General features: G+C 33.5%; 1 protein-coding gene across 1 annotated transcript in view; it reads left to right on the forward strand.

Moving 5' to 3' along the window:
* The window catches only part of ZFPM2 (zinc finger protein, FOG family member 2), a 551489-nt gene that overhangs the window by 103984 nt on the left and 433304 nt on the right, over positions 1–14201 (forward strand). Inside the window, exon 2 of the mRNA XM_027850028.1 lies at positions 7281–7439. Coding sequence (XP_027705829.1) covers positions 7281–7439 — 159 coding nt within the window. The remainder of the gene's footprint in view (positions 1–7280; positions 7440–14201) is intronic.

Here is a 14201-nt window from a genome sequence, read left to right on the forward strand (position 1 = left end):
TTTAAAAAATTATCTCACTTGGTTCTCACAACAATACTGGGAGGAGTAGGTAGGTGCTGTTATGATCCCCATTGTCCAGACAAAGTAAATGAAGCCATCGTTGACTAAAGACTTTGCCCAGGGTCACATAGCTACTAAGTGTCTGAGGCCAGATATGAAATCCGATCTTACTTACTCCAGACCCAGTGTTCTATCCACTGTACTGCCTAGCTGCCCAAGTCAATTAAACTTTGTAAATCTCAGTTTCTTCATTGACAAGATTACTTATACTTCCTATCTCACAAGGATGTTGTGAGAAAAACCACTTTGTAAATGAAACCCTGTAGAAATACATGTTATCAGTATTAGTGACAAACTACACATTATTATGGTATCAGATGTAAAACATACTGAATCCACTGAAACTAAACAGGTAAAGGAGGTAGTAAAAGAAAATAGTGCATTAGAAATCTCTGTCAGAGTTCCTTGATGTATTAGTGAGATCTTTTAAAAATGTTTTTCAATAATAATAATAATTGTTGTTCAGTCGTTTTCAGTCGTGACTAACTCTTCATGACCTCATTTGGGGTTTTCTTAGCAAAGATACTGTAGGGGTTTGCCATTTCTTTCTCCAGCTCATTTTTACAGATGAGGAAACTGAGGTAAACAGGGTTAAGTGACTTACTTGAAGTCATACAGTTAGTAAGTGTCTGAGGCTGAATTTGAACTCAGGAAATGAGTCTTCCAGACTCCAGGGCTGGCATTCTATCCACTGGGCCACCTAGCTGTCCCAATAATAATAGCCAGCGTCCCTTAATACAACATGTCCCAAAAGTCTTAGTGCAGCGGGGGGTATACTCTGTAGAGTGGTTTAAGGTTTGCAAAATGCATTCATACATTATCTTATTTGATCCTCACAACAGCTTTGTGAGGGAAGTACTATTATCATCTCCATTTTATAGATGCAGTAACTGAAGCTAAAAGGCATGACTTGCCCAGGGTGACAAAGGTAGTTAGTGTTGGAGGCAGAATTCAAACTCAGGCCTTCCAGACTCCAAGTGTAGTACTCTAGCCATCATGCCAAATAGTTGCCTCATATATTTTGATTTTTCATGCATGTCACATTGTCATAGAGATGGAGTGATGTTAGAAGAGACTACAATCCTAAGAGGTAGCTAGATGGTGCAGTGGTTTAAGTGCCAAGCCAGGAGTTTAAATCTGGCCTCACATAGTTAGTAACTGTGTGACCTTGGGTAAGTCACTTAACCCTGTTTGCCTTAGTTTCCTCATATGTAAAATGAGCTGGGAAAGGAAACAGCAAACCACTCCAGTATCTTTGCCAAGAAAACCCCCAATGGGGTCATGAAGAGACAGACATGACTGAAAAATCACTGAACAACAACAAAGAGCCTAAGATCATAATTTTAGAGCTGGGAGAGAGTCTAGAGACCATCTAGTACGACCTCCTCCTCTGATATCCAGAGAAGTTAAGTAACTTTCCTTTGGTCACACAGCTGGTGTTAGAAGTGAGATTTCATCTCCAGGCTTCTTCAGTTCAAACAATGCTTCCTAGTATTCTAAAACTCTCTTATTGTAGTTCCTAGAATTCTGGAGAATGTCAATGGATAGCAAAGAAACAGAGTTCTCTCCACAGATTCCTAATCACAGGATGTTTTGTCCTAAAGATAAGAGAGAACTAACACAGGGAAACAAACAAACTAAACTAACTAACCAAAATTGTTTTTTAATAAATGAAAGCCAAATAGTACATTCTTTAGACTACAGGAGAGTCAAATCTGTGCTTGTATGGTTTCAAGACTACAGTGCTGTGCAATTTCCTTACTCTCTTCACACTTGATGAGATATATTACTTTATAAAATGATGGTTTCCTATAGCATTTAATTTCCTCCTTGAATACCTTCTATTCTGAAGTGATGTGAACTTATTGTAGTTCACTTATTGAACTTTAGATGAGTTCCTCTCTCCTACACTGATCCCTCTCATACTTGGAAAGAAACCTCTTCAACATACACACCCTTTTGAGGTTGGAATACAAAGTCACCCAAATGGTAGGATATGCTCGACATAATTTGAAAGGCACATTTTTTGTTTTCATTTCTTTTGTGTAGTATTTACTGTGCTATATTTAAAAATAATTATGAATAATAAAAATTATAATTTCACTTATTACCAACTGCTCATCCATCAAATATTCATCCCTTTCCTTTTGCCTTTATCATTCTTTCATTTTAGTCTTTCTCTATTGCATTTCTTGAACCATACTGCATTTCTTTCCCTGAAGATTCTCTCTCTGTCTTCTAGCTGGCCCCACATTGGGCAAATATAGTTTTCTTACCTACACACAATATACTTATTCTGTTACCTTTTTTTATAACTGTGCTGAAACTTGGACTGGGGAGTTCTTCCTTAATTCACCTATTCTAGGTCACTTTTAAAATATCCCACCCCCCATCAACAGACACACATAAGAGGGATAAGAGGAAACAACCTTTAGATGTCAATTCTGCTATTTCTCTTTGTGTGAGCCTTTACCTTATAGAAATGAAGTAGTATGTCATTTCTACACAAAGGACTGTGCCAAATGCCTGGGTAGGTCAGGCTTACCATCATAAGATTTCTTTCTCAGTGTCAGAAGTCATGGTCCTTATCGGTGAAAGTGCCTACAGATTGTGTAAGACTTTCTATGCCCCACAATATTTCTGCTCTGGAATGAGCAGCATTTCTTATTGGTATTGTATGGGGTCTCCTAGGAGACTGTGCCTTGTACTAAGGTCTAGAATTCAAAGAGAATGTCCTTATTTATTTCTTCATGGAGATTGAACTTATTGTATTCTGAAGAACATTTTTACTTTCTCTGGATTTGCTGTAATATAGAACCCAATGTATATCGCAAATCTCTCTCTCTCTCTCCATATATACATATATATATAATACATACTTGTACACACATATAAATATATAATATGCCATATACACACTTATTATATTCATATGGTTTCATAAACAGATTTAATAATTGCTTGCATTTTTAAATTTTGTAGTCATTTATTTTTAGCAAAGTTGTTGAGACTATTAATTCTGGCAAGGGTGTGCAAATATCTATGAATCTGGAGCAGTGGAATAACTACAATTCAGATTTCCTCACACTCGTCTGCCAAGTGGCCTCAATCAGAACTAATTTTCTCCATGAGGGCACATGGAGCTCAGTTGTGATCCTTCTCTGAGTGGATATTATTATTTGTATCAAATTATGTGTGGTGATTTTCTGAAATGGACTTCTGTGCCCACTAGTCCATAGACAGTAGTTTCCTTACTTCATTCCCTCCTTCATTGACGCTGTTAATTGTACATGTGACTCAAGTGGTTCTTTCACCCTTCCAAAGTTAGTTTACGTCTCTGGACAATCTGATGTTCTTGTTAAGGGAATATTCAATATGAAGCAATAGGATGAGATCCGATCTTAAATTGTAAATATTCTGCATTTTAAGAGAAGTGGTTTCCTAGAGTTCAATTTGATAGCATTAATAAAGAAATGGTTAGTAAATTCACTTCTTTAGGAGTGAATTATTTTAAAATGGACAATGGCTTTAGGAACTAATCCAAATTCACCCATAAATTCAGAAAATGCTCTTTTTTATTTCTTCTTAAAATGCAAGGAAGAGAACTCTTGTGTTTCATTTATTTAGATTACTACTAAGTGCCTGTTTTCTAAAAGAAGCAAGGAAAATCAGAATGGAAAATGAAAAATTAGAAGACATTTGTAGTGATTTTTTTTTTGCTCTGCTTAAGTATGTGGTAATGAAAACAGTAAATTACATAAAAATATGATTACATTTTTTAAAAAAGTAACTGAAATGCATTTACAGAATTATCTTTTATAAATATTTTTCATCTCTATCACATAGTAGGTGCTTAAAAGTATTTTTAATTGAATTGAACTGAATTTTAGCAACCTAAGTGTTGCGACTGTCCCCAAATATTAGTACTATTGCATGACACAGACACTAAGGTTTCTGAAATCAATCAATTGATTTGGGTCTCACAGAGCATAAATTAGAATCATATATCTAGAGCAGTAAAAGAGACCTGACAATCTGTCTAGTCTAACTCTCTCATTTTACAGATGATAAAATTCAGGCCTAGGGAAGTTTAATGGCTTGTCCAAAATTGTAGAGGAGGGGTTTAAACAACCCAACTCGGAAGCTTGGGCTTCTGTTCTCCTGGAATGCCACGCTATTGCTAAATATTGATAATTTTTTGAGTTTTTTTTTTTTTTGGCTGTACTTTTAGCAAACTGATTAATTCGCAGAGGCTCTCAATTTTGTCATGTGCTGAAGTCCACTGCATACCTAAAGCGATTTGAGGAAACGTTGAAATAAAAAGATTTTTTACAATGTTTCCAAGAGTCAGATTCTTTTAGCTTTCCTTTAAAACTTCTTTCCCCAAAAAGTTCGGTCTGTTCCCTGAAATCCTTTTAGGAAAAGAAAGTAAGGTTGGTAAAAATTACCCACTTGCTTTTAAGTAGCAAGCGTACCAGATTTAGAATTCTGGAAAAATCGAGCAATTGCGTGTATCAGAAAATAGGTGAATTTTCTTACCTTTATAATCTGACAAAGATGGACATGCTTGCATTAGAATTTTTGTTTGTTTGTTGGTCTATGATTGTTATACCTCTTTTGAAACAGTTAAGCATAATAATTTTAATATCAGCATAACACATTTTGCTAACACTGAAATTAAAACATACTAGAATTTTATAAATGAATAAAAATATTGGTTTGATACAAACATTAGGTATAAAATTCTTTAATTGTTCATAATCACAGATTATTCTCAACCTGACTTTTTATTAGGGTTAAATGAACTTAAAAAAATACTGCTCTTTGTCAATGATACTGATGTAGTTAGCCTCAGATTTTTAGGCTAATTTCTTCTTGCTGTCCATTTGACAAGAAAAACTTTTAAAGTTTTAATTTTTGAGCATGAAACCATTTTTCAGGCTACTAAAAAAAAACAGCCAATATCGTGTGTTAAAATCATTTTATTTGAATCAGAAAACTAGATGTTAATCTTGTTTTTTTTTTTACTCCCATTATAATCTTGAGCACATCATTAGACCTCATTTTCCTCATCCGTAAGATGAAGTAGTTAGAAACCAACATTTCTAAGGTCCCTTGTGCTCCAGGTCTTTTGATCTTAGCTATGAATTATTCCCCCATAGACAATTCACTGTTTTTCTGCATACAAGATCATAGAAGTCCAGTTCTTCAATATATCTTGAATGGAAACTCAGTGAGAAGGAAGATGAGTCATGTTTCTGTCATTTTTACTGCACAGAAGTTACTTAATTAGTTATTATTTTTTGAGAACATAGCTAATAACCAAATAATAGTATGCATTACATGCTTGTTTTTTTAACCAACTTTGGTAAACATTTTATTAGAGTGGGGAGAATGATGAATGAAATGTTGTCTCATTTTTCGTCAGGCAACATTTTTAATTAAAATTGTAAAGTTAAAATTTATAAGATCAAATTTAAATTTACTCATCAATATGTTTTTTTTTTAATCAGAATCTTTCTTCCCCTAGTCATATTTTATTGTTAGGAGAATTTAAAAATCATTTTTGTAAAGGTGAAAAAAAAGTGAGAGATTGTAAATTAGAAAAATTAAATTTATTTATAAAAAGAAAAGTGAGCTTCTTAAACTTCATGCATGATTAAATCGAAAAAAGAAATACAATCTAGGTTTATTTTGTCCCTCTGACTTGGGTTAAATTCCAGGCCTACCTTTTCGGAGGTCTTATAAGCATAGGGAACTATTTCCACTAAAGATATATCTATTTATTTTGAAATTAACTAAAGGAAAACTGTTAATACATTTACTTGTGAGGACATAATTGAATCTTTTGCAATTCACTTCATATATTTTGATTGAATCTAGTTATAGCCATAATACTGATTATGAAAATGGCTAAACCTTCCATTTGTGTGGTGATTTGTGCTTTATAAAACATTTTCCTATACATCATGATTTGATCCTGCCAACATAGTAAGGTTGGCAGGGCATGGGTTATATATGATCACAGGTATTGATGTGCCAACTTGTGCACATATTCACACCCAGTTTATAAAATTCTTCTGCCTGTTTTGTGAGGGAAGATATTTTAAAAAACAAAAACAAAAACTTTCTTTGTATCTGTAGCAGTTACCACTGTGCCTGGTACAAACTAAGGGCTTAATAAATGCTTGTTGACTTAACTATCTGACTGAATCCATAATACCTCAGGCTTGTTCCAAGGAGAGCTTGCAATCTTTTCTTTCAGTATGGAGCCTCCCTATGAGACTGCTAGAAAGAGAGACAATTAGTACAAATTATTATAATTTTGTTCTTTGGATAAAATACATGCTGCATTGCTTCTCTAGGAGGAAATGTAGGAGTCTACTTAGAAGATTGAGCTTGACTCCCCTGATTCTTTAGAAGCAGTCAGAAATTCACAGTAAATCTCATGATATTCCCATATAGTCCACTTCAAGGCCATCTTAACAATTATACCCCTCCTTCTCCATTTGGTAAAATAGGGCCATTAATGTCAGGCACCTCACTGTTATTCAGTGTATAGGAGTTGTATTTTTATTCCTGAAAAACTATCACATAAATACAAATTACATTTTTTTCATTAGAAAACTACTTTTCATTTCAGAAAAAATTCAATTAATTATGAATGGGGTTATGCTTTCATCAGGGAGAGAAATATGTAATTTTTCTTCGAGCCTCAAACATGTATAATGAAATCTTTTCTCAGCATCCACTCTTAAGATGGATTTTTAAAAGTATAGACTTTATTAAAATCTCAGTTCAATTAAAATGCATTCAATTACTTTAAATCTTTATTAAAATCTCAGGTAAAATTGTACAACTGTGTAAAAGAGACTTGTACGCTTTACCAGACAGTTAATTTTAACAAATGAACATAAATTGCACACAGGTTTTGCTCTTCAGTAGATAACTAAAAATTAGGACTTGGATGTGGGAGGGGGGACTTGATGAAGATGGCTGTCTATATGGTAACCTCAGACTTTGTAATTTCAACCTATTTCTCTTTATAGGTAAATATTTCTTTTTTTTAAATATGCATGTGGCATCTCCTTGTGTGGTTCCTGTATATGGAACTATCTGTAGAAGGATGCATTTTTTCTCAGCACCTTTGCTTATAAGTCTTGTATTTCACTGTCTTCTGTTGGATGTTGTTGGTACAGTGTCCCTGATTCTTTTTCAAGGGCCCCTTGAAGATGCTGTCGATGATGAAGAGGAAGACTGTCTATCTGAGGGAAATGACATCATCCTTAAAGGAGACTTTCCATTGGAGGAAAGCTTTTCCACAGAATTTGGGCCCGAAAATCTGAGCTGTGAAGAAGTGGAATACTTTTGTAATAAAGGTAATCAATACCGCGTGATGATTGGATGAAGTGCAGTCTTTGAGAGCCCATTTGCTCAAACGTATTTTATAGAGTTTAGGAAGTAAAAACAGCACTAAAAATGTGAAGCATGAGCATGGTCAATTGGGTGTCTGCAAAAAAAAAGTGTTCACTAATATTGTTATTGGAAGGAATGTTTGAAGGTTTTCTCATATTAATATACATTTTGCTTAGGGGATGGAAAGAATGAAGAAAATACTAGTAGCCAAACATTATATTTTTCTAAGAAGCACTTTGAAATTGATCTTCAGGTGTAAGGTGGCAAAATAACCACAGTAAGTTCATGATTTCTCTTCTAGCTGAACTCATTTTTGGAAAATTGATGTATCAGGGAATTGGCATTAAATGGCAACACTTGATTATGTTTTGTGATATAATCACAATAGTCAGAGAAATGTCCTGCATAATTCAAGATGTTCCTTTGATTGTCTAAAATATTAGCCCTGGAGGTACATTAGGTCTATGCTTGTTCCTAACCACCATCCTGTCTACCAACATCAATGCCTGTTTGCTTGCTTTTTATCAAATGGTGCTTTAATCTTTTATAGAATTTCTACCTGATTTAACCCTGTGGTGTAGCTGGAATTAGCTGGTGATTTTCCACAACTGTTTCCCAGGCATTGTTAGGAGTGTGCGTGTGTGTGTGTGTGTGTGTGTGTGTGTATACATGTGTGATGGAGGAGAGAGAGAGAGAGAAAGAGACAGAGAGAGACAGAGAGAGAAAATATGTGTGTGTGTTATTGATTTTATAAATTTCTTAAGAAGAGAAATTATTTTGAGTTGTTCATGAATTTCATTGGCAAATTTGACCCTAATCATGAATATTGATTTGTTTTCTGAGAAAGCTTTAGTCCATCAAGAGGGATAGGAAAGGAGATATTTCCCTGATACTCTGTCATTGATTTAACAAGTACTTAAGTATCTGTTTATATACAGTACTGTCTTTTGTATATATGTATCTATGTGTATATATATATATAATATATGTATATATGCATATATATGTGTGTATGGGTCTGTGTGTGTGTGTGTGTGTGTATATATATATATATATATATATATATATATATATATATTCTCACCTAGCCCCAGAAAAATCATGATAGTTTGGGAATCTCACCACATGTTTCTTGATTGTACCTTGGAGAGCACTTCTCAGTAGCATGTAGTAGAATGGGGACTTTGGCCCAGGTATCAAAGTAAGGGAGAAAGGGGCACAGGGTTAGAAAGGCATTGCTCAATTTTCTTACCATTGAGCCTGATGTTCTAAGCATAAACACTTTCTTTTTCCAATTTAATTAATTTTTGAGGACAATGTTGTAAATTTTACTGTAACATATTTTGCACTAAAGATATATGAAAATATTTTATGAGGGAATTTGTTTTATTTATTTTAATTCAATGTTATATATTTAATTAACATGTTTTTTTTTATTTTCTCTCTCTCCTACCTACCCCTCACCTTAAAAAACCTTAACTTTCTGACAAATTTGCATAGTCAAGCAAAACAAATTCAACAGCAAATTATTGGCATGTCTCAGCCCCCTGGAATCACAGTTAATCATTGCATTGATCAGAGTTCTTAAGTGTATCAAAATTATTCATTTTTATAAAGGGATTCTTATTGTATAAATTATTCTCCTTATTCTGCTTACTTCACCCTGTATCACTTCACCCAAGTCTTCCTAGGTCTCTCTGGAACTGTCTCTTTCATCATTTCTTACATCACAATAGTATTCCATTAGATGTATATACAATCATCTGATCAATCATTCCTTAATTGGTGGGCACATCCTCAGTTTCCAGCTCTTTGCCACCACATAAAGAACTTTTGCAAATATTTTCAAACATATAAATCCTTTCCTCTATCTTTGATTTGGTTGCAGTATAGGCCATAGAAATCAGTATGATGTTGGCACGGGACTAAGAATCTTATGCGCTTAGGGTAAACCTGAGAAAAATACACATCAGATATCATTTATGTCTAAATTTATTTGAAACAGATGCCAGAAAAGAGTTTTCCTAAGAAAAATTAAAATGTGAAGTTTTTTTCTTTGATTTATATATTAGTACTGCATGTAGTTTTCTATCATTGAAAACAAGGGGGGGGGACATTAGATTAGGCACCAAAAGAGCATCAATCTGCTAATTTGTTCAATAAATTTGACTTATATGAATATTAATGTGAAACTTTGGGTAGGAGGAGAGAACCAAGGGTTAAAACTAAAATTATTTTCTAGGAGCTTTATGTAGGATTTTATATGAAGGCATTTCGGGAGCAGGGGGACAGTTAATTCATAACACTTTTCATAAGTGCTATAGAAAGAACATTTGATCTCACTTATGACTACTTAAAGATTGTTCATATATATGAGAAGAACAGTTACATAACAAAAGGCCTATTTTTCTAGTCCCATAATTTGGCAATAACAGCAAATTCAAAAGTAGAAAGGTGGAACTTAGGATACATTCTCAGATTTAAAGGAAGTGCAAGAGGGTACTACTGATTAGAAAATCTTTGTTCTCTAGATTTTACTCCACACTTAGGAAATCCATCACCCTTCACCAAGTTTTATTAAACTGAGTGAATTTTTAAATCTTTAATAATATTTTTAAAAGATTAGATGTTCCAAAATCTCAATTCAGTTTTAAGCTCTAATAAAGTTATATCATTGGTTTAAAAAGAAATAATTCAATTGTTACTATTCATTTAAAAAAAGAAATGTTTTAGATAATTTATAGATTAAAAGGTAAGGATTAAACATTTTTCCTGGATTTTATCATATTAAAGAATCACAGAATTTAAAATTCAAAGGGGTTTCAAGTCTTCTGCCTAACCCATATTTAATTAAGAATTGTCTTCTACAATATACCATTCAGGCTACCAATGAAGGGCAAATGCATGACCCTCTGAGGCAACCCATTACACTTTTCGATAGCTAATTTTTTTGAATTTTCCTTATATCAAATATTAAATCTGACTCAGCAACTTCTGCCCATCGCTTCTATATCGACCTTCTTCCAAATCCAATCTCTTTTCTTCAGAACAGGTAGCTATCATGTCTTACTTTGGTCATATCTTTTTAGGCGAAAATATTTTAAATTCCTTAAAGTCTTCATATTGCATGGTCTCAAAACCCTTAAATTTTTTTTTCTGGTTAACCACATATAAACATTCTTCAACTTACCAGTGAACTAAATGGTATAATGCATATAGTATTGTACTTAGAGTCAGGAAGACCTGAATTGAGTCCTTCCTCATCCACTTACTGGCTGGGGGAATCCGGGCAAGTAACCTGATATTTTTCAAACTCCCTTCATATTGTCATCAAGGAAATGGTGATAATAATAGTATCTACCTGACAGGGTTCTTGTGTGGATAAAATCAAATAAGACAATTTATATAAAACATTTTGCAAATGCTAAAGTGCTCCATAAGTGTTAATTATTACTATTATTATTACTAAAAATGGCCTTCCTAAAATATTTCTCCCAGGAATAAGCATATTAATATATGCCTGATTTGAGTAGAACAAAGTATGTTAGGTCTATCCTTCCACCCCCTCCCCACATTCTGGACACTTTGATATAACCTAGAGTATCATTGACTTTTGTTGGCTACCATATCATACTGTGGACTCATATTGACTAATATTCACTAGGATTCCCAGGTAATTTTGAATCTTGATTATCATCCAGTGCATTAGCCCTCTCTCCCAGTTTTGTGTCATCTGAAATATCTGTGTGTATGCCAGCCTTTTTGAAACATGGTTTGCATTGTTAGGGAATTGAAAATTAGAAAATAAATCTCTAAAATGAACAAGATGCTATTATTACATCAAAGATTTTTAAAACTCCTCATTTTATCTAGAAAATGTAACCAATAATGCTAAATTCACAAGGTTATACAGATCAAAGACTCTCTCTCTCTTCATATATATAATATATATGAATATATATGTACAATTACATGTATGTGTATATATTTACACATTTATGTGAATATATTTATACATATATTCACATATACAAATTTTTGTATAAATATATGTGAACATGTATATGCTCACATAAGTGTGTGTGTGTGTGTGTGTGTAGATAGATTCTTTGTTTCTCACAACAATCCTGTGGATTTGTTAGTGCAAGTATTATTAGCTCTTTTTTTCCAGATAGAGGAGTTTTTTAGAATCATTGAATGATCTGATATAAAATCTTGTTATACACATACACACACACACACACACACACACAGCTTTAAAATAGGATAGCACCATAGAAATGTTGCCTAAAAAATAGAATGCAAATGAAAAAGAATATTTCCTGGTAAAATATACTACCATATATGGCCAATAGGACATTAGAATTGAACTACTAGGTTACTAAAGCCTTCCCTATAATTCACACCTTTACATGTAGAATGTTACTTAAAAAGAAAAAAACATTTTTGCCCCTATCTCCATTTCTTTACCATTTAAATAGTAGTAAGACTACTTCCTACCACAAATTCTTATGTATTTGCATTGTCATCCTTAGATGCCAGGTGGTTCCCAAATAATTAAATGATACCTTATTGAAAGAACATTTTTCTGGTGATCTCAAAAATAATGGGAATGTATTATTCCATTCACTGTATTGATTATTAAAATGAAATACAATGTCATAATCAAATGTCATTTATGATAAGGAAGCAAGTTACAACCAAATTGAACTTTGGGGCTCAAGGTGTTTTTTTTTTTCTCCCTTGATACTTTTTCTTCATTATATGGCAAGCAAAGAAGTTGACTGCAAAATGTTTTGAACCAATCAAAATAATAGGAACAACATCAGGTAGTCTACAAAACCATATTCAGAACCTTACCCCTTCACCCCACACTATAGTAATACAGAAATCCTACTTAGAATACCTGAATTGTCTCAGACAACTGTAGGGATAATTAAATACTTCTCTGAAAGGAAAAATATCAATAACAGGATCCTCCAGGTGTCAGTCACATGACAAAAAAGCAAAAACAACAACAACAACAAGCATTTATTAAGTGCTTACTATGTTCCAGGCACTATACTAAGCACTAAGAATACAAATACAAGCAAAAATGATGACAGTCCTTGCTCTCTGTGAAATTATATTCAAATGAGGAAAGACAACACTTAAGTGGAAAGTGAAAAGTAAGAGGAGGTCTGGGAGTGGGAGACTCCTGTGAAAGGGCATGGTAGAATTGTAACAGAGATGCAAGATGGAAGAATAAAAATACATCTTGAAGTTTACCAGGAACACTAAGGTCTTCACCCGGATTTCAGGATAAACTGCAGAGAGGTGTTATGAAGCTGTGTAAATAGACAGAAAAATGGAAGATGAGCTTCATTACTGGGAACTGAAAGGTCATGGTTTTCAGGAACAATAATCCAAACTTCATCTAGGATAATGGACTTGAGGTCAACAGTAATTACCCAGAATTGTGACCTAGGTGTTATTGTAGATTGTTCCCTAAAGACATGATCTCCAAGTGTTATAGCTGAAAAGGCAAATAAAGCATTGCACATTCTCAGGAAGGATATTGGTGTAGCAGCAAAAAAATACTGTACCATACTTATATGCTGCACTCCCACCTGAACTGTAGAATATGGTTCTATTTCTTGTATCTCACAATAAAGACAATTAAAATGAAATGTTTGTCCTGGTAGAAGGGGAGATGATACTAAAATGGGGGGGGGTAGTTTGAAAATATGGAAAGAGTGAAGGATGACATGTTGAATTCATAACATCATAAAGGACACAGAAAAGGATGACTTTTTTTTACCCCCAAATACCAGAAGATTTGAATAGATTGATATTTTCTTGAACCTTCAAAAAGCAAAATTAAAACAAATAAAAAGGAAGTGCAGTAAAAGTCCTCTTCTATCTGTAAATCAGCTTTCCACAAACCTGGTAGAATATTTTGAGAGAGGAGTTCTTAAATTTACTGTGTCATTTGAAAGTCTTGTGAAGCCTATAAATGAACTCCTTCTAAGAATAATAACATCTTAAAATACATAAAAAATAAAGGTTTACAAAGGAAGCTAATTGCTTTAAAATGGTTATAGTTTTGTCTTATTTTGTTTTTTTTAAATTCATGGATCAGAAAATAAGAAACATTGCTCTAGACACAAACATCCTATCTCCACACTCCCCACCTAAATACCTATTGCTAGAAAAGAAGCATTTCCTGCAAAATTAGCCACGAACTAATATGTGACCAGTTGAAGATCCAAAGATTATAGTTGATACTCTATAGTTGATTGTCCTGCCACAGGGGAGGAAAAGAGTACTCCAATTTGTTGTTGCCTGTAAAAGACCAGCCTTTTGTTTAAGATCTGAGAAATGTGGGCTAATAAATTAGGAAGTAGACAAAGAAAAGTTAAAAGTAGAGAGAAGAGGGAAGGGAGAAAGAGTAACAGATTCTTAATGATGGTACCAATGGCAGTTACAAATAGTGACAGAGTATTAAGTCAAAGATGCTGTTTCAGTGGGAGAAAGGGAAACATTAAGATTCAGAAGATAGAACAAATTTATAATTTGATGGGAAAATAGAGATATCCATGTAAATTCTGTAGCTTTTGTAAGCAATGGACATTTCTTGTATTTGGGGAGATGGTATGAAGGTACATAAATTATGGTAGATTCTAATTCTTTGGACCTTGAAGTATAAGGCTTCACTTGTGCCATATGTGAATAATGATACACAA

The sequence above is a fragment of the Vombatus ursinus genome, unplaced genomic scaffold (assembly GCF_900497805.2).
Source record: "Vombatus ursinus unplaced genomic scaffold, bare-nosed wombat genome assembly UNPS02008961.1, whole genome shotgun sequence".
In the NCBI taxonomy this organism is placed as follows: Eukaryota; Metazoa; Chordata; class Mammalia; order Diprotodontia; family Vombatidae; genus Vombatus; species Vombatus ursinus.